Here is a 17,170-nt window from a genome sequence, read left to right on the forward strand (position 1 = left end):
GTAAAATTTTTTCACGTGCAATGGCTTTAAGTTTTACAGGTGACAACTTTTAAATTTAATCGACTTAAATTAATCGAAAATGGTAAGACTCTTATTGATTGTAGAATTAATAACATTTTTCACAATACATTCAAAAAATTTGTTGATAGATGAAATATTAATGTTCTTGCAGGAATCACAAGTTTTAAAAGAAATATTCGAAAGGAAAAAGAACGAAAGATGTAGACTAACGAGCGACCAGAGGCGTTACTCTCGTACATATGTACATATATATATATATATATATATATATATATACATTATTTCCGTATTTTACAAAGTAGCAGTTGCTGCCGGAAATACCGGCACGCGACGGAAGTGCGCGACATCGAATAAACTGGCGATCACGGCGTCGCTTCAAGCTTCAAGCAGTCTCATCAAGGCTGATCAAGGCGACCATTGACTACCAAGCTCTTCTTATCGTCGAGCGATTTTCGCTGATTTGCGAGGTACCATTATTCTTTGGCACCTATCAGACGATTTTCCACATCTCGTCCATATCGAGCGACGTTACGACCGTGTGCGCAATTGTGCGGAATCGAGCCATAATGACGCACGCACATCGGAACGCGACGAACGTTTCGACGAATTTTCATTCGCGTGACATTGTCGCCGTCGTTATCGAAATCCGGGCGGGAATACGAAAACAATTGTGGGAGAAGAAAATATTAACATTATGACAAAATAATTTCTTTTTTTTGAAGGTTGGACGGCAGATTTGTGCGAGATGATGGTGCCACCGGATTCCTATCAAATTTCGCTGAATATCATCGAGGCGATCAAACAGCATCCGGTGCTCTACTGCACCGAGGTGAAGGGCATATCGGTGAAGCTGCAAGAATTCAAGCAGAAAGTTTGGAGGCACATCGCGGACGAGCTCGGACTAGATCGTATGTTGTTTTTTTCTTAATTTGTAACTGGAGTAAATTGACTCAATTTGTCAAAGTTACATTTATTAATCAAAATGTTAAACTATAAATAATTATAAAATATAAGATATCTTTTTAAATGTAGAATTTTAATCTCTAATGCTTAAAAACTGTGATTTTATGTTTAAAACGTGTTTCAGTTTAAAATGATTTTACAAATAAATATGAAAAATTTTGTTTGCACATAAGATATAAATAAAGTATAAGTCAAATTGATTCCTATGTGAGTACTTATGTCAAAAAGAAATCATGTGAGTTATCATGTCCGTGACTTACAATTGCTTGACATTGCAGCCACATGGGTGAGGTTGAAGTGGAAGAATCTTAGAGACACCTACTGTCGTATCTTAAAATACAAGAACAAAACAGATGAAGGTGGAAGAAGGAAGAAGTGGATTTTTGAGGACTCTCTGAGCTTTTTAAAATTCCCGTAAGGAATATAGCGAATTTAGTACTTTATTTAAACTTCATTCTCTTAATCAAGGATTATATTTTGGTAGATATGAAACAGACTATCAACCACAATGTGTAGAATTGACCAAGGAATATATAGAGAGGATAAATTCGGGTGAAGTAAGCTCTGAAGCATTGTTGGAACAGTTGGAAGACCGAAACAATGAGGATTATACAGAATATTTGGAGGTTCTCGAAGAAACATCAGATGGCCCAGTTTCAATAATACCTGAAACAATAGAAACACTGGACAACAACGATATACAATTAGTTGTTCAGGATTCAGTGAGTGAACAAGATGCAATACAACAAGATCTTGTCCAGCAAATACAATCCAAATATCGTAAAATACGTCCAAAACGAATTAAGACCGATCATCCGTCCACTTCAAAAGCGTCTACTTCTAGTATAACAAAGAAGTCTTCCTTTAAAAGCAATAATGCAAGTGTCCTTGATACTGGTACAGTGCCCAATCCTGTTCTAGTAACGAATTCATTAGTACCAGGTGCATCACCTTTGAAAGGTTCAAGCAGTGTGAAAAACAATGATACTGAGCAGGTTTACTTGGCACCCGAGAGCAAGAGCATAGAATTATTTTTTGATAGCATGGCTCAAGCAGTAAAAAAATTGCCACCCAAGGCACAGGCGGATATCAAAATGCATATTTGTAAGCTCGTCACAGAGGCAGAGGTGCAATATTCTAATGAGTATGTGCCACAGAGCACGCAACAATTCATAGCACCGCCTGGCATGATACCCAAGTTAGTATTAATACCTTGCAATATGATAGATAATCAAAATGTTAATGACTAATCAATTTTTATTAATTATGCATTGAATAGTGGATTTATTAGATTTGACAGTACAAAACATTCATATTTTATGTTAATCATATGTTTTAGTGTATGTATATGTATATATATATATATGTATGTATGTATGTATGTGTGTGTATATATACACATGTGCATACACATACGCGTACACACACACACACACACACACACACACACACACACACACACATATTTATAAATATGTATAATATATCATCTGTACAAAAATTTATTATGAAAAATAAATAGATATGACGCTTTAATGAATATTTATTTCTTAGAAGAAATATTAAGTTACATGAAAAAGTACATAAAAACACTACTATATAAAAGAATATAATTAATTGCAAAATATCCCTAATATAATATTAAACAATTACTTTTATTTACTTTTATTTAAAAATTATTATTTATTTTTAAAACAAAATTTGAATGTATCTAATTTCGTTTCAATCATTGGAAAAAAACAGAGTGTCTTATTTTTATAAAATAAAAATTCGAGCAAATTCATGCTTGATAAGAACATTTGGTATATTTGGTATAATTATATCTTTTATCTCCTTAAATCAATATTTTGTAACTTATCAACAGTGTTGTTATCATTATGCCATTATTGTTTATAGTTTCTACTAAATATTAAACTTATATAATTTAACAATGTTGTAAAGAATGTAACAATGTTGTAAAGAATGATAGGATATTAACACTAAGCTTCAATTCAAAATTCAATTTCTATTGTATAAACTTTTAATAGCTGTAAATAAAAAGAATGTTATCAAGTAGGAAAAATTAAAATCCTATCACAAATATTACTTACGAAGATAACACTGATTGCAGTGATTATTAACATGCATGCAACGCTTATCAATATATCTTTGATGATATGCTTTGATATACCTATAAAGATAATTATGAAAATTTATGAAAAAAATAGAGATAATTTATGAAAAAAATATATTTTTTATCTAGTACATAGATTAAGAATGGATTATAAGCTTAGTCAGCAAAATGTTAGCAAGATATTGACAGGCAACAGAAAACATCTTACATTAGCAAACGTCTGACGTCTGAGATTGCATTCTGTTGACAGAAATTGTTGATATTCTATGCCAGCAAACTGAAGCAGAGATCAAGTAGGTTCTGCGTATACGCTCGTTCATTTATCTAAATAATTTTCCATAAAAAACCAACATTAATCAGTTAATAATGCTAATATTTTTTGCAAATATAATTAAAATCTAGTCAACCATTTAATGCAACAATTACGAAAAAATTCGAAATTCATGAATTAATTAGGAAATAAGTATAAACATATATTAAATTATATAAATCGATTCAATATCCACCTTTTATATATTTGTCATAAAAACATATTTTCAAACGTAATCCAACGAAGATAAATCGCGAAAAAATGATTCGTTTATCAGCAAGGAGCACACATGCGTGTGATTACGCATGCGTGTGATTTTTATCAGTGAGAATCCGATAAAAAATAAATTTTTTCTTTTCCGTCAACAATTAATAATTTTATCGGCTGACAAAATGTCATAAGTAAATACGAGTAAATTGACAATTTCATTTACGTTGACAAACGGACGATAAATATTTGTTTATCTATCGTTCTCTGGCAGCGCTGATAAATCATCGCAAATGCGGTCCAAAGGAACAGTGAGCTGAATGACATTCGTCAGATTAGTCGACACTCCGGCCTGTTGGCTCTAGAAGAGGACTTTATTGACTGTCGAGGATGCTACGACACTTGACATGTGGACGCAGACGCGCGGATCTGCTAAAGCAATGCTTGGCAGTTCAGTTCATGATCTCTTCCAGAAAGAAGGTGAGTTGCACGTGATGTGCGATCAAAGGTTAGAAGCCGAAAGGTCGGACGTTTCCATCGAATAAGATCTATCGAATTGAATATAACAGGTAGCTCTTGGCGATTTCATCGAACTTTTGTTTTTTTCTACGTTTCTATGTGTTTCTTTCTTTATGATCCGTACTTTTTCGCCATGACAACAATGAATAACAGATGATCGAGTGAGCCATGAGTCTACTTTTGGATATTCAACTCATTATTGTATGAACTTTTCAGGGTTCAGAGATCAAAGGCGGCGAAAAGAGATACGAAGACTTTGTTGAAAGAGTCACTCCAGGGCAAAGAATGCTGAAAAATTTAAAACAGGACTGGAAGTCGTTGAAACGATTGTTCACATCTGATAGAGAGTTCTCCAACTTGGAGACATTCTGGAAGGAACGTGAGATAATTCCCAGTCATTGCGACGTGCTTATTATTGGCGGTGGTGCAATTGGTAGCTCTATAGCATATTGGTTGAAGCAGAAAATGCACAGGGAAGAATTCAGTGTTGTTGTAGTTGAAAAAGATCCTACGGTAATATATTGCATATACTTTCTAGGCTTCTTTTGGATCAATGATGAAGAGCATTTAGCAATTAAACATAATATTTGGATATTTCAGTATGCCAAGGCTTCCACGACTCTTTCAGTAGGTGGCCTGCGTCAACAATTTTCTCTTGAAGAAAACATCCGTATGTCGGTGTATGGCGCAGAATTCCTGCGAAACATCAATGAGTACTTGAGTGTCCCTGGAGAACCGCCTATTGATGTAAACTTTCATCCTTATGGTTACTTAGTATTGGCAACAGAGGCAGGTGCTGAAACTTTAGTACAGAATTCTAAGCTACAGAATTCTTTAGGAGCGAAAAATGTCATTTTGACTCAAGAGAAATTGAAGCAGATGTTTCCTTGGATAAATACTGACGGGGTTGCGGTGGGTTGTCTTGGCCTGGAAAAAGAGGGATGGTTTGATCCATGGTCTCTGTTATGTGCCTTCAAAAAAAAGGCTAGTTATTTAGGTGCTCAATATGTCAATGCTGAAGTCAAGGCTTTTCAATATAAGACAATTCCAGGAACTTTCGATAAAGATATGAATCCTGTAAAAAAATTAAATAATGTAGTGGTAAGCATACAGATAGATACATCATATTTATTATTTATATTATATTTACAATCGAGTAGATTGAATTATCTATGCATTTAAGATGTTATATAATTTTCTAATTACGAATATGGCAATGTTTATCTAATAATTAATGTTTTATATCAGATAAAAACACAAGACGATGAGATTAGGACAATACAATTTTCGATAGTAATTATTGCTGCGGGTGCGTTTAGCGGCGACATAGCTGAATTAGCTGATATTGGAACAGGCGAAGGATTGTTATCTATACCTTTACCAGTTGTACCTAGGTAATTTCATTAAAAATGAAAAGAAGATATTCGAATTTTGTTGCTTATTTCTTTATAGTCTTTATTGTTGTTGAAAAATTTTTTTTGCAGAAAAAGATATGTATATTGTTTTCACTGTCCCGATGGACCTGGTTTAAACACACCTCTAACGATTGACACTAATGGTGTATATTTTAGGTAAGTCTTTTAGACACTTTTAAATATAACATATCTTTGTATTACAAAATTTACTTAAAATTTACTTAACAAAGGTAAAATAATTATATTACAATTATATTACAGTAAAATAATTATATTACAATTATATTACAGTAAAATAATTATATTACAATTTTTATTAAATGTTAACATATTGCATGCCGAGAATTCCAACTGTTACTTGAACCGCTGAAGTATATAATGTGTTAACAAAACGATTTCCAGACGAGATGGTCTTGGAGGTAATTTTATTGGCGGAAAATCACCGGAATTGGATGAGGAGCCGTCAATCACGAATTTAGATGTTGATTACGAATTTTTCGATAATAAAGTGTGGCCTTTGCTCGCTCACAGAGTACCAGCATTTGAAAATTTAAAGGTATATATATATATATAATTTTTTTTTTTTCAGCATCGCAAATGTACATGAAAATATAATTATATTAAATTTAACATACGTGTTGTATAGCAATATACGTATAATAATATACGGATAATTATCAATATCTATAATTACTAATGTGCATTAACGTGTCAAAACCAAAAATTATACTAGCTTTTTTCAAAATGTATATTCTATTCTATTCTATTTAGGTGAAGTCATCATGGGCTGGATATTATGAATATAATACTTTTGATGAAAATGGTATTATCGGCCAGCATCCTTTTCATCATAATGTATTCATAGCTACTGGTTTTAGCGGACACGGTATCCAAAAGGCACCTGCAGTAGGACGTGCGATCTCGGAGTTGATCTTAAACGAACGTTTCCTGACTATAGATTTGACAAAACTAAGTTTTAACAGATTTTTCAATTCAGAACCTATAAGAGAGATCAACGTTTTTTAGCTTATCAAAAAATAATTTTTTTTGTATTTATTTGTATCATAAGTATGTAAATTTGTAAATAGAATTCTAACTTAAAAAGGATCTTTTTAAGAAAAAAAATATATGAACATAATAAAAATCTCATTCAAATATAATAACAATTTCACTTGTATAATGCAGTTTAATTTAAAATATATAAATAAACTGTACATGCACACACACACTCATACATACTCTTGGAACAATCACATATTTGTTTTAAAAATATATGAATCATGTTTTATGTAAAATCTGGCTCATATATGCTGTGGCATCTTCTTCGCCTATATTCTGTAATATATTTCGCAATTCAATGAGAGATGTATTGGTTTGTATCTATAAAAAATAAAGATTTCATTTAACATGTAAGTGAATGCGCATTTCTTCGAAAAAGACTTGTGCATGAAATATTCAACAAAAAAAGAATCTTACAGCGATGTAATTCAAGAGGAGCAACGTTGAACTGGTCGAGCTCTGTTCGAAAGTGTTCAATAAGTATTGAAAGTTAAAATGACGCGCTAATTTTTTCCATCCTTTGGTTTCATCTAAAATACTTGCTAATTGTTTCTCCTGACTTGCATCCATCCAAACTTTTTGTGTGTCGTCTATATTTTCTTCTTTACATTTAATTTCGCCCATTAACACATCATTTTGATCAGAGACGAGCCGCAAGATCTGTAACAACACAATCTTTCTTGATTGATAAATATGTGTATATCTTATAATAGCAAATTATATAATATTTTGTATACATCTGGTTTATTTGAAGCCAAGTCAAAAGATGATTCCCCGGTACATTCCTCCATGTTTTCATCTTCCGAATGTACTTCAGTTTTTATATCTTGAATTTGTTCTCCTTCAATCTATACACACATATCACAATAATAAGGTCAAATTTAATGATTAAACTAATTGGAAAGGCCAATAAACGAACAAAATTGAGAAAAAATTGTAAAAAAAAATATATGTTTACATGACAAAATAAGAAGAGTAATGAAGATCAATTTATTAGTCTTCTAGGATCGAATTCGCCGAGTAGTTGCTCTCTTTGTTCTGTTATTTGTAATTTATCTCGACTATCTATTACATTATATTGTTTAATAATAATCATTTAAATATAATATATAAAGTATTATTTATAAGAAATTAAACACGTACGATAGATGAATCACGATTATAATTCCTTATATATGGGTCGGCGCCGTGTTCTAGTAAAAGGGCACATATTTCTTTAGCTATCGTCCCTGGTATAACCACTGCGGTATGCAAAGCCGTATTCCCGCTAAAGTTCCTTTTGTTTACATCTATCTTGGTCTGTTTGCAGAATGAAGCATATTATATATATTGAAGTATAATATCATTTTTCGTGTGGAAAAAAGTGCATTTTTATAGTTATTTAAGCTTACATTTTTTAATAGAAATTTGACGATATCTTTGTGGCCGCCTTCAACTGCTATATGTAATGCAGTCCTCCCATAGGACATATCAGTGCTATTTACATCTGCACCAGCTTTGACGAGAGAACATATCGCATGATAATTACCAGCTTTAGCAGCTAATAACAAGGGTGACCATCCTAAATCCGTATTTGCTTCGATGTTGATTTCTTTTTCAGCTAATAAAATGTCAACACTATCTTTCGCTTCTGGACCTAAAATTACACCTCTATGTAAAATTATATATTACAGCTATATATTGCATTCTATTTCTATTTGTAAATTGAGATGTTTTGATGGTTATTAATTTTATTGCATTTTTTTTAAAACATGTTCAACGTCATGTACAACGTTTAAAACATTTTGAAATTAAGGCTTACATTTTACAGCTTTGTGCAATGGCATTTGTCCATAATGATCCGTTATGTTTGGATCCGCCCCAAGTATGAGTAATGCTTTTGTAACTTCCGGTTGATCTTGCGAAGCAGCATAATGCAATGGACTCTACAACATAATGATATTTTAAAATGTTTATATTTGTTAAGTGAAATATATTAGTATCGATAGATAGAACTCACTTTTCCGGAACTATTTCGAATATTCACCAGTTCTTCAGCATCTCTATTCAGGATGCTCATAAGTATTAAGATATGTCTTATAATGTCTTTTTGTCCATATCGGAGCGCACAGTGCAGTGGCGAATCTCCATAAGTTGTTCTGTCTTTGAATGCTTTTATTATGATTTCTTTGTCTTTACTTTTTGATCCTATTTTGATGTTCTTTATCGTATCAATAATAACATCCTTTGCAAATGATTTGTCATCCTATAAAAATTTAAAATTAATTACAACATTGATGCAACAATAGGGTATATTTATGGTGAATTTATTTCATAAATCACATATATTGAAATTAATACTTGCCTTTTTACTCGATACACCATCGTAAGTTAGTTTATTTTCTTCGCTACTTTGATATATTAATTGTTCATATACTACAAAATTTAATTTATATTAAATAAAATACACATACATTGTACTTTAAAACCATTATTTGTACAAAAAGACACTTACCATCTAAATTTATGTGTTCGATAAATTCGCGAAATTCATTAGAAGGGCATCTATCATCCAACATCTTTTTTATCTCTTTAGAAATCTCAGTGCTATCGTTGTTCTCTCTCTCTCTCGGATACATATTTGTTACTGGCGTATTCACTAATGGCACATTATTACATGCCATGTGTGCCAATTCCGCGCTATTTGAATGAGAAATTCGTGTTCTTTTTCTACCTAGATTTACAAAATTGTAAACAATTATTAAAGATATGAATGCACATAAGAGAGAGAAAAAAAAGAAAAAAGAGAAAAAAAAGAGAATAACCAAGTGTGATTAAATTGTCAATATATTTAATTATTATTCACCTATCATGCGATCACTTGGCTTATATGTGAATTTGATTGGTTCTGAACAACCCGAATCTGAAGGACGTTCTAGTTGTATAAACACTTCTTTCGGAGAAGTGATATTTCGATCTCTGTATGGTGGAGTCCTAGAAATACAGTATAATTAATCATGTCTGTCACAAAAGAAAGAAGATATTTAATATAAATACATACCGAAATACCATGGCGTATTGATGATGAACATCAAGTTCTGAGAAACGGCCATAATCTATCCAGATTTCAGTGTCATCTTCGTCGAGTTCAAAGAATTTTATCTTTATGTTTTCTATGACATAATATATTTTTTACATCAATATGTTGTTATTGCAGGTGAATGCTAATTCAATAATATTACACTTACTTTTTGAAACTTTCTCCACAAGTATGAATACTTCTTCGCCACCTTCACAGCTGCTAGTAAATTTGTCAATCCTGCATATCTTAAGTTCTCCAGTTAACGCACTTTCTATTAAAATACATACATATTAACATTAAAGTTTCTTTAGTTATTTTCATTCATATGTAATATATATGTAATATACTGTAATGTGTATGTATATATATATATATATATATATATATAAAAAACCTTTAAAAGTAAATTCAAATTTTTAATATGGTTCTTTGAAAAAGAACATCTTATAGAAATAAATAAATCATTAACTCACTCAGATTATTGATTGGATTGCTATAGATTGGCGCTGTAATTGGTCTCATAATATTATGTTCATCTTTAATGAACCCTTGAAAACAAAGGGCAACACTGTTTAAATTTATAATTTTTTGATACTGCTCTGCATCAGCTTTAATCTATAATCATTGCAAAATGCTTTTTAAAAAGTACATTTTATTATCATTTAATTTAGAACTACAAATCCACAAAATGATCTTCAGGATGATAAAAATATAGATATCTACCTGTGCTTCTTCACGAAAACTAAGATTGGCGTTTATATTTGAACGTTTGCGTTCCTCTAGAGCCTCCTCACGCAGTTTTCGTACTATTTCATCCTTGACATTTCTTCTTGCCGTATGAATTATGCCCATACCACTGAATCTGAAATAAAAATATGTATAATGCCGATTGATAAATAAAATAGATTAGCGATTAAATTATCCATTTAAAATTACACTATGCATTAAACGTACTCAGCTGTAAAATCATTATGAGGTGAAACTTCTATATAATGTGGTTCCCCTGAATCCGCGCAACCCTCTCGCTTCACCAATTTATGAGCATGTGGTATTCTGAGTTCTTCATCAGTCGTAACTAATGTGCAGCGTATTATCGCATTATCCAAAAAATTATTTAACTAAAAAAGTATGAACAATAGTAATATTATATACGGAAAGACTAGAATTTAAATAATTCCATACTAATTTGAATAATTCTCTTTATATGCAGAATTCAGCATACTTACTTTGACTGTAGGTACATTACTTTTATGTCGTTTACGTCCATTCAATATACCTAACAGACTCCCGTGTGTTCCCACCATTTCAGATTTATATCGAAATCTAAATTTTTCCATTGGTTGCATCAAAATACTGATATAAGCTTCGTCACCAAGTACTGTTACTAACAAGTTAAAGGGGAAGATTTGATACATATTTTTCACATAAAATAACATTGATTAATAATTAGAACATGAAATTGTAAGATCAAATATTATTTTATAATATATCTATAGTTTAAATGCGTACAGATAGTTAGTAAATCCTAGCATTCAGACAAGACAAATTAAAATACATACCTGTATTTGTTAAATTAATGTAATCATCATTAAGATGCATAGGTGACGAAGACGTTGACATTGGTGATGTAACACTCATGTTTCCTTGAGATCCTGAACTACTAAACGGACTTAGCATACTTGTGTTACCTATTGGCATTAAATCTGGAAATCAAAGACATATATTTGAAATGAAGAAATTACAAAGTCCTTTATATATATATATATATATATATATATATATATATAAAGGAATTTGTAATTTCTTATATATGTTCTTATATATGATATATACATACACACACATATGCACACAATACTCTGTACTTTATGCAATGATAATCAATCCATGTCTTGTTTTGAGAATTAGACATATAATATACATTAAAATATTGGCAAATATGCAACATATTATACACTCTCTTTTCTGATTTTGTGTAATTTTATAAATTTGGGTATTTTCATGCCCAAAATAAAATATATTCTGAAAAAAAGTCCTGCTTTTTTTTATTTTTTTATTTTTGATATCAGTAAGTTAGAAAATGATAATTTAATAATAATTTAATGACAATTTAAATATGTATATTTATCATTTCTACTTTAATTAATTAAAAACACATTATTATCTTATATAGTTTCAAGAACATCTGATAACAATAGAGCTTATAATAATATCACTTCTATTATTTACCGGATAAACAAGATTCAATATTTTTCATTATATTATGATTCTCGTAACATGTCAACGCACATTCCCGCACATGTGTGCCTTAAAATCTAAACAAGAAAGAAAGATATCACGCAACAATCACGCAAATGACCGACAAAAATTGTGTATCGACAAAAAGCAATATATATCAGCCGCGTGAGGCGCTTTTGGCTTTCTGATTTCGAACACGCAGGACGAAAAGTGTGCGCGGTACCGAGGCGCACGCTCGCATTACCATTAAAGTATAGATCCTCGTTATTTGTGATAACATTGTTCGTCAGCATTTGTATAGCCATGTTAACGTTGTCGTACGCGTCTGGCATTTTTGTCGTCCTCACCAGTTTAATAGAATACGATTTAACGCAGCCCGAGGAATACGTCGCGACGCGGGAACTGTCACGCGAGTGTCGCCGAGGCTTATAGATCGATAGATCGACGATCAAGATTCAGCCAGTTTCCATTCAGAACACCGTAGCGTAGCTCGAACTATTACTCACCGAACGCGCATAATCGACTGCCTTTAATTCCTGTATGCGTCAACGACATAACCTTGACGTTGCCTCCGGTTCTTCCCCGTGAAGATATAATATGTCAACCAATCGTGCGTCGGTGCATGTATGGATTTTCCGCAGGGACGTGTCTACGCTGCGTGATCCCTCCCCCCGACGAAATGCGCGCGTCCAGAAATTTCCTGCGATCCCATTTTCGTCCTGTTGAATGCTTCAAACAGCTTGACTTTTTATTTACTAGCCTATTTTAATCATCAGCTTCACTTTTCGTATACCTGAAACCTTGTAGGAAAATATGAATGCCAAAAATGTGTAATTAAATATCACGTCGAGACTTACTAATGAGAATAATGCTAATTGTGTAATCATCACAGTATTCGTCCTTTTGTTCTACTCTGCTTTTCACTCCAAATACTTCACTTTCTGCGACATTTTATTTTAATTTCGAAGGTAGAGATATATTTTTTCAAACAGGAATTTTGCTGTTACTTCACATGCTAAATCCAAAATCAGTCTTATTTTTATTTCCATCGTTATGAGAAAACGATTTTGAATAAATAGACAATAATTAAAACATTATTTATATGGAAAAGAAAATCCAAGTAATCAACTTAATCCTGTTTGAAAACTCGATTTTTCAAGCTATAAAATATAAAATTTCTTGTAATTAATTTTGATTAAATCTAAACTCAATCTTTTAATACAATTAATTCAACAGATGAAATTCTAATTTTATAATATTATTCAAAATAATAAAAATTTTGCAAAAAATTACATATTTAAAAATGTTGTAATTTGAAAATGTTGTAATTTGTTGAGAGAAAAAGACGAAGAAATATAATATGTGAAAGTATTAATTACTGTGTGCATAATTAGATAAATATTGGAATATTTTTATAGATATTAAATATTTTACAAATTCATCGTTTATCTTGGTGAAAGTATGTTATGTAAATTTTCATGAGTGAACGAGTTGTTTATTTTCACACAACATATAATTATAGTTTTTGTAATTTTTATTTTATATTCTCGAGATATGCTACTTTTAGCATGCTACTTTTACCCATATAATTCTTTAAATTTTTTGTAAATTAAATTAAGATTAATTTAATGAATGAGTTTTCTGGAAATTTTATCTGCGAAATATATATACGTGTATATATGTGTGTATATGTATATGTATACAAGATATCCTATACGCACACATATATACATACATTGAAATTTCAAAATTTTTTTAAACAAAGTTTCTTTTATTATTAGTAAAGAATAAAAGATCAAAAAGAATGATTGTTGACCGTGCAACGTCGGAAAATTTTGAAATATAAAAACGCACGTAAGTTTATAGTCTGTTATAACATTCTCGATCTTAATAAGACATTTAGATATATTAAAACATTTTTAAATAATTTCTAATGTTAACTATAATTATAATAAATGTAGATAATACAGTATTGTGTTATTGAACTTAATTGTCTTTTTATCCTTTAAGAAGAAGTAATTTATTTATAATTTTCGTATTAAGTAATGCAATTCAATTATTCTTGGCTGTTAATTATGAATCCGTATGTTATACAAGATAACGATGTGATGAGTATTTATGATATGACGCGTTCAGTATAGCTATTATGCAATGCTCTATTAACATACATGTGGAGGGGAGACTGATAGTAGAATATATATATATCTCTGTAGACACGTTCAAGCTGTCCGTGAGTGTTAAATTCCATTTGAACATAACTCGTAGAAACGCTTTCTCTGCAGACATCCGATCGGTTCATACAATGTCAGCTAAAAACGAAAAGATCGTGATTATTGGGAGGTAAAATAATCGATTATGATTCAGTTTAATAATAAATTATAATAATTTATAATAATAAATTAAAAACAACTGTATATGTTATTGCTATTTCATTTAATGCATAACTTCCATAAATAATTGATTATTCACTTGAAATTGAATGTGTTGTTACAATTTAATTACCATTTATAATAGTTAAATATTTTAACATTTTAATATTATTTTTCATTTTTTATCAGCGTGTATAGTGTGTATTACTGATAAATATATAAACATCTTATTGAACTGGAATAATATTCTGTTAAAATCGATTCTCTCATAATTATATTGATTTAATATTTTTTAAAATTATTTAAAAATTATTGTGTTCAAAGTTCTTTAAATTCACTTGAATTCACTTAAAATTGTTTTTAAGTTCTCATTTCAATGGCAACAAGATCAACAATGCTGCACAGATCATTATTCATAAAAAAAAGCTTTTAGCTCGTATCATGACAATACAAAAGTTATGCATTAATAATCGTAAAATTGACCTTCACAGTTAATTCACAGGAACTGTTAGTTTAGAAAGGATAATCATAATATTTTTATTAATTGTATAATTAGTCACAGTATTAATAAAAAAAAAAAGCATTCATTAATACATTAGAAAGGCAACGATAACTTTTAAAATGAATATAAAGGAGCGAATTACATTTTATATATTTTAATTTTTGTAATTGTGCAATAAAATGTTATTAGTGCATTCTATACTTTAGAATATCTTTATTTCACTTTCCATCCAGCATTACTACATTTTATCGTTTTTTTAATCAATTATCGCATCATTTTTTTTTTAAATCGTCAAATCATGATGCTGTACAAGAAGAGCGATAGAAATTCTGAAGTAATTTCTCATTTTTGTAAGCTATACTCGTCCGAAGATAAGATAATACATGGAGAGGCTGTAAACAATGTGTCTTTGAATTATATTTGACACAAATGTACTTAATAATGACGCACTTGCGATCATCGTCCTGTGTTGATTTTTACCGATTTAATGAACAAATTAATATCAATCATAGACTTAAAATTGTGTATCACCAAAGTTTTTGTATTTTTTTGTAAGAGTATCATTTTATTTTTGTCTTAATATCTATTTTAGTGGCTTGATCGGGCGCAGTTGGGCGATGCTTTTTGCCAGTGTGGGATATCAAGTGACTATTTATGATATTGTGGAAGATCAAATTAAAAATGCATTGTTGGATATCGGTCAACAATTAAAACGTCTCGAGACTGCCGGTCTTCTGCGGGGCACATTGACAGCAGAAGAGCAAGTTAAATTGATAAAAGGTCCATATCGTATGTTTTTTTTCTTTCATGACTTATCATAACAATTATCGTTTCTTAAACGATTGCGAAAACGATTACGAAATATGTAATGATAAATGTACAGAAAAGATCCAAAATAATATCGATTTCTCGTTATCAATATGATAGAATAGCATTTAGGACGGTTCCATTTTTTTTACGGAATTTTAAAAAAATTTGTTTGTAGGATCATCAAATTTGCCGGAGATTGTGAAAGGAGCAAAATTTATTCAAGAATGTGTGCCGGAAAATCTCTCATTGAAAATAAAACTTTATAATGACCTCGATAAGATCGTTGACGACAAAGTAATCTTGTCCTCTTCAACGTCTACATTTCGCCCATCTCTTTTCAGTGAGAAACTAAAGCATCGTGATCAGATTATAGTCTCTCATCCTGTACGTATTCTTTAACCACTTATGATATAGAAAACTGAAATGACATAGAATACTGATATAGAATATTGATACTACAGAAATTATCAATACTTATGATATCAATTCTTTCCATTAAATCTCTGTACTAAGTCCATTTTTATTAAAAATATGTCATTTCAATACCGATTATTTAGGATACTATTTTGGAATTGTTTATGATATTATTAATATAGGTGAATCCTCCTTACTATGTGCCACTTGTGGAAATAGTGCCAGCCCCGTGGACGCGTCCCGATATTCCTGAAAAAACGAAGGCCATCATGGCGGAAATCGGTCAAAAACCCGTTGTCTTTAGTAGGGAGATTGATGGTTTCGCACTCAATAGAATACAGTATGTAATGTAAATGCTTACTGTACAAAATTGTTTTTGAATTATTATAAAAATATCATTATTATTTCCTAAAACTTCGTATAAGAATCATACCTCTAAGAATCATATCGACAGATACGCAATCTTAAATGAAGCTTGGAGATTGGTAGCTGACGGTGTGCTGAGCGTAAAGGATATTGACGCAGTGATGAGCGAAGGTCTTGGAATGCGTTATGCTTTCCTTGGTGCTTTTGAGGCTGCACATCTAAATGCCGAAGGTAAGCTAGTCATCGTCCAGATGCGAGAAGAGGCATATCATGTCATATTACAAAACTTAAGCGAATTCTTCCAATACAATTCATTATGTAATTCATTATCTTGCAGGGATGAAGAAATATTGTGAAACGTATAACAAGTCCATCTATGACGTAAGTATGACTTTCGGACCGGTGCCTAAATTTGTGGGCGAGATGGCAGAAAAAATCAGCAATGAATTGAATGAAATGTGTCCACTTGACAAATTGCAAGAACGACGAGCGTGGCGAGACACTGCTTTAACGAAGTTGTCCATACTCAAGAAGGAATTAAATCAGAAACAATAAAATATTTATGAATAAACATATCTGAATATACATCAATTGAGTAATTGATGTATCAGTGTTGAAATCTTTTAAAACAATTCTGTGATAAAATTTTATCAAACTGACTATAAGAAATGCACTATTCCTACTGAAAATTAAATTGTACACATTAATGTACATATCATTGTTAAAATCAATACTTATATATTATTTGAAATTCGCGTTAAAATTATTCTTTTAATTATATATATATATATATATGAATATAA

At 30.8% G+C, this 17,170-nt stretch overlaps 4 protein-coding genes and 1 long non-coding RNA gene across 9 annotated transcripts; 3 read left to right on the plus strand and 2 right to left on the minus strand.

Annotated features, from left to right (window-relative positions):
* The first annotated feature begins 330 nt into the window (after window positions 1-330).
* LOC105431785 (uncharacterized) lies at window positions 331-2,520 on the plus strand. The gene is made up of 4 exons (XM_011646216.3): window positions 331-488; window positions 744-929; window positions 1,263-1,398; window positions 1,469-2,520. Exons 2-4 carry the CDS (start codon window positions 767-769, stop codon window positions 2,232-2,234), a joined length of 1,065 nt encoding a protein of 354 aa, XP_011644518.2. The 5' UTR covers window positions 331-488; window positions 744-766; the 3' UTR covers window positions 2,235-2,520.
* LOC148937012 (uncharacterized) lies at window positions 1,406-3,733 on the minus strand. The gene is made up of 3 exons (XR_016138871.1): window positions 3,604-3,733; window positions 3,306-3,421; window positions 1,406-3,154 (listed from the first exon to the last, which is right to left on the minus strand). It is a non-coding gene; the product is annotated as an uncharacterized LOC148937012 (long non-coding RNA).
* LOC105431789 (FAD-dependent oxidoreductase domain-containing protein 1) lies at window positions 3,673-6,961 on the plus strand. The gene is made up of 8 exons (XM_089075303.1): window positions 3,673-3,808; window positions 3,889-4,094; window positions 4,350-4,646; window positions 4,734-5,234; window positions 5,382-5,527; window positions 5,618-5,704; window positions 5,951-6,104; window positions 6,320-6,961. The coding sequence occupies exons 2-8, from the start codon at window positions 4,005-4,007 to the stop codon at window positions 6,572-6,574; spliced, it is 1,530 nt and encodes a 509-aa protein (XP_088931429.1). The 5' UTR covers window positions 3,673-3,808; window positions 3,889-4,004; the 3' UTR covers window positions 6,575-6,961.
* Rel (nuclear factor NF-kappa-B family member relish) lies at window positions 5,563-12,552 on the minus strand. Of its 3 annotated transcripts, none has more exons than XM_011646223.3 (19): window positions 12,151-12,291; window positions 11,898-11,983; window positions 11,228-11,371; window positions 10,895-11,052; window positions 10,623-10,786; window positions 10,392-10,530; window positions 10,142-10,283; window positions 9,835-9,939; window positions 9,648-9,759; window positions 9,453-9,580; window positions 9,102-9,320; window positions 8,952-9,022; window positions 8,607-8,852; window positions 8,409-8,532; window positions 7,999-8,243; window positions 7,751-7,906; window positions 7,345-7,455; window positions 7,025-7,267; window positions 5,563-6,928 (listed from the first exon to the last, which is right to left on the minus strand). In XM_011646223.3, the coding sequence occupies exons 2-19, from the start codon at window positions 11,923-11,925 to the stop codon at window positions 6,827-6,829; spliced, it is 2,637 nt and encodes an 878-aa protein (XP_011644525.2). In that variant the 5' UTR covers window positions 11,926-11,983; window positions 12,151-12,291; the 3' UTR covers window positions 5,563-6,826. The 3 variants fall into 3 exon arrangements, with proteins under 3 accessions (XP_011644525.2, XP_088931427.1, XP_011644523.2); XM_089075301.1 differs by lacking the exon at window positions 11,898-11,983 and having other exon boundaries at window positions 5,563-6,548; window positions 6,788-6,928; window positions 12,151-12,286; XM_011646221.3 differs by lacking the exons at window positions 11,898-11,983; window positions 12,151-12,291 and adding an exon at window positions 12,413-12,552.
* Window positions 12,391-17,161, plus strand: Had1 (beta Hydroxy acid dehydrogenase 1). 3 transcript variants are annotated; one of them, XM_089075304.1, is made up of 7 exons: window positions 12,392-12,530; window positions 13,688-13,760; window positions 15,370-15,557; window positions 15,763-15,971; window positions 16,184-16,341; window positions 16,456-16,598; window positions 16,705-17,161. In XM_089075304.1, the coding sequence occupies exons 3-7, from the start codon at window positions 15,395-15,397 to the stop codon at window positions 16,920-16,922; spliced, it is 891 nt and encodes a 296-aa protein (XP_088931430.1). In that variant the 5' UTR covers window positions 12,392-12,530; window positions 13,688-13,760; window positions 15,370-15,394; the 3' UTR covers window positions 16,923-17,161. The 3 variants fall into 3 exon arrangements, with proteins under 3 accessions (XP_088931431.1, XP_088931430.1, XP_011644520.1); XM_089075305.1 differs by lacking the exon at window positions 13,688-13,760 and having other exon boundaries at window positions 12,391-12,524; XM_011646218.2 differs by lacking the exons at window positions 12,392-12,530; window positions 13,688-13,760 and adding an exon at window positions 14,135-14,246.
* The last annotated feature ends 9 nt before the right edge of the window (window positions 17,162-17,170 follow it).

The sequence above is a fragment of the Pogonomyrmex barbatus genome, unplaced genomic scaffold, assembly GCF_055798465.1.
Source record: "Pogonomyrmex barbatus isolate J1 unplaced genomic scaffold, ASM5579846v1 scaffold18, whole genome shotgun sequence".
Classification (NCBI taxonomy): Eukaryota; Metazoa; Arthropoda; class Insecta; order Hymenoptera; family Formicidae; genus Pogonomyrmex; species Pogonomyrmex barbatus.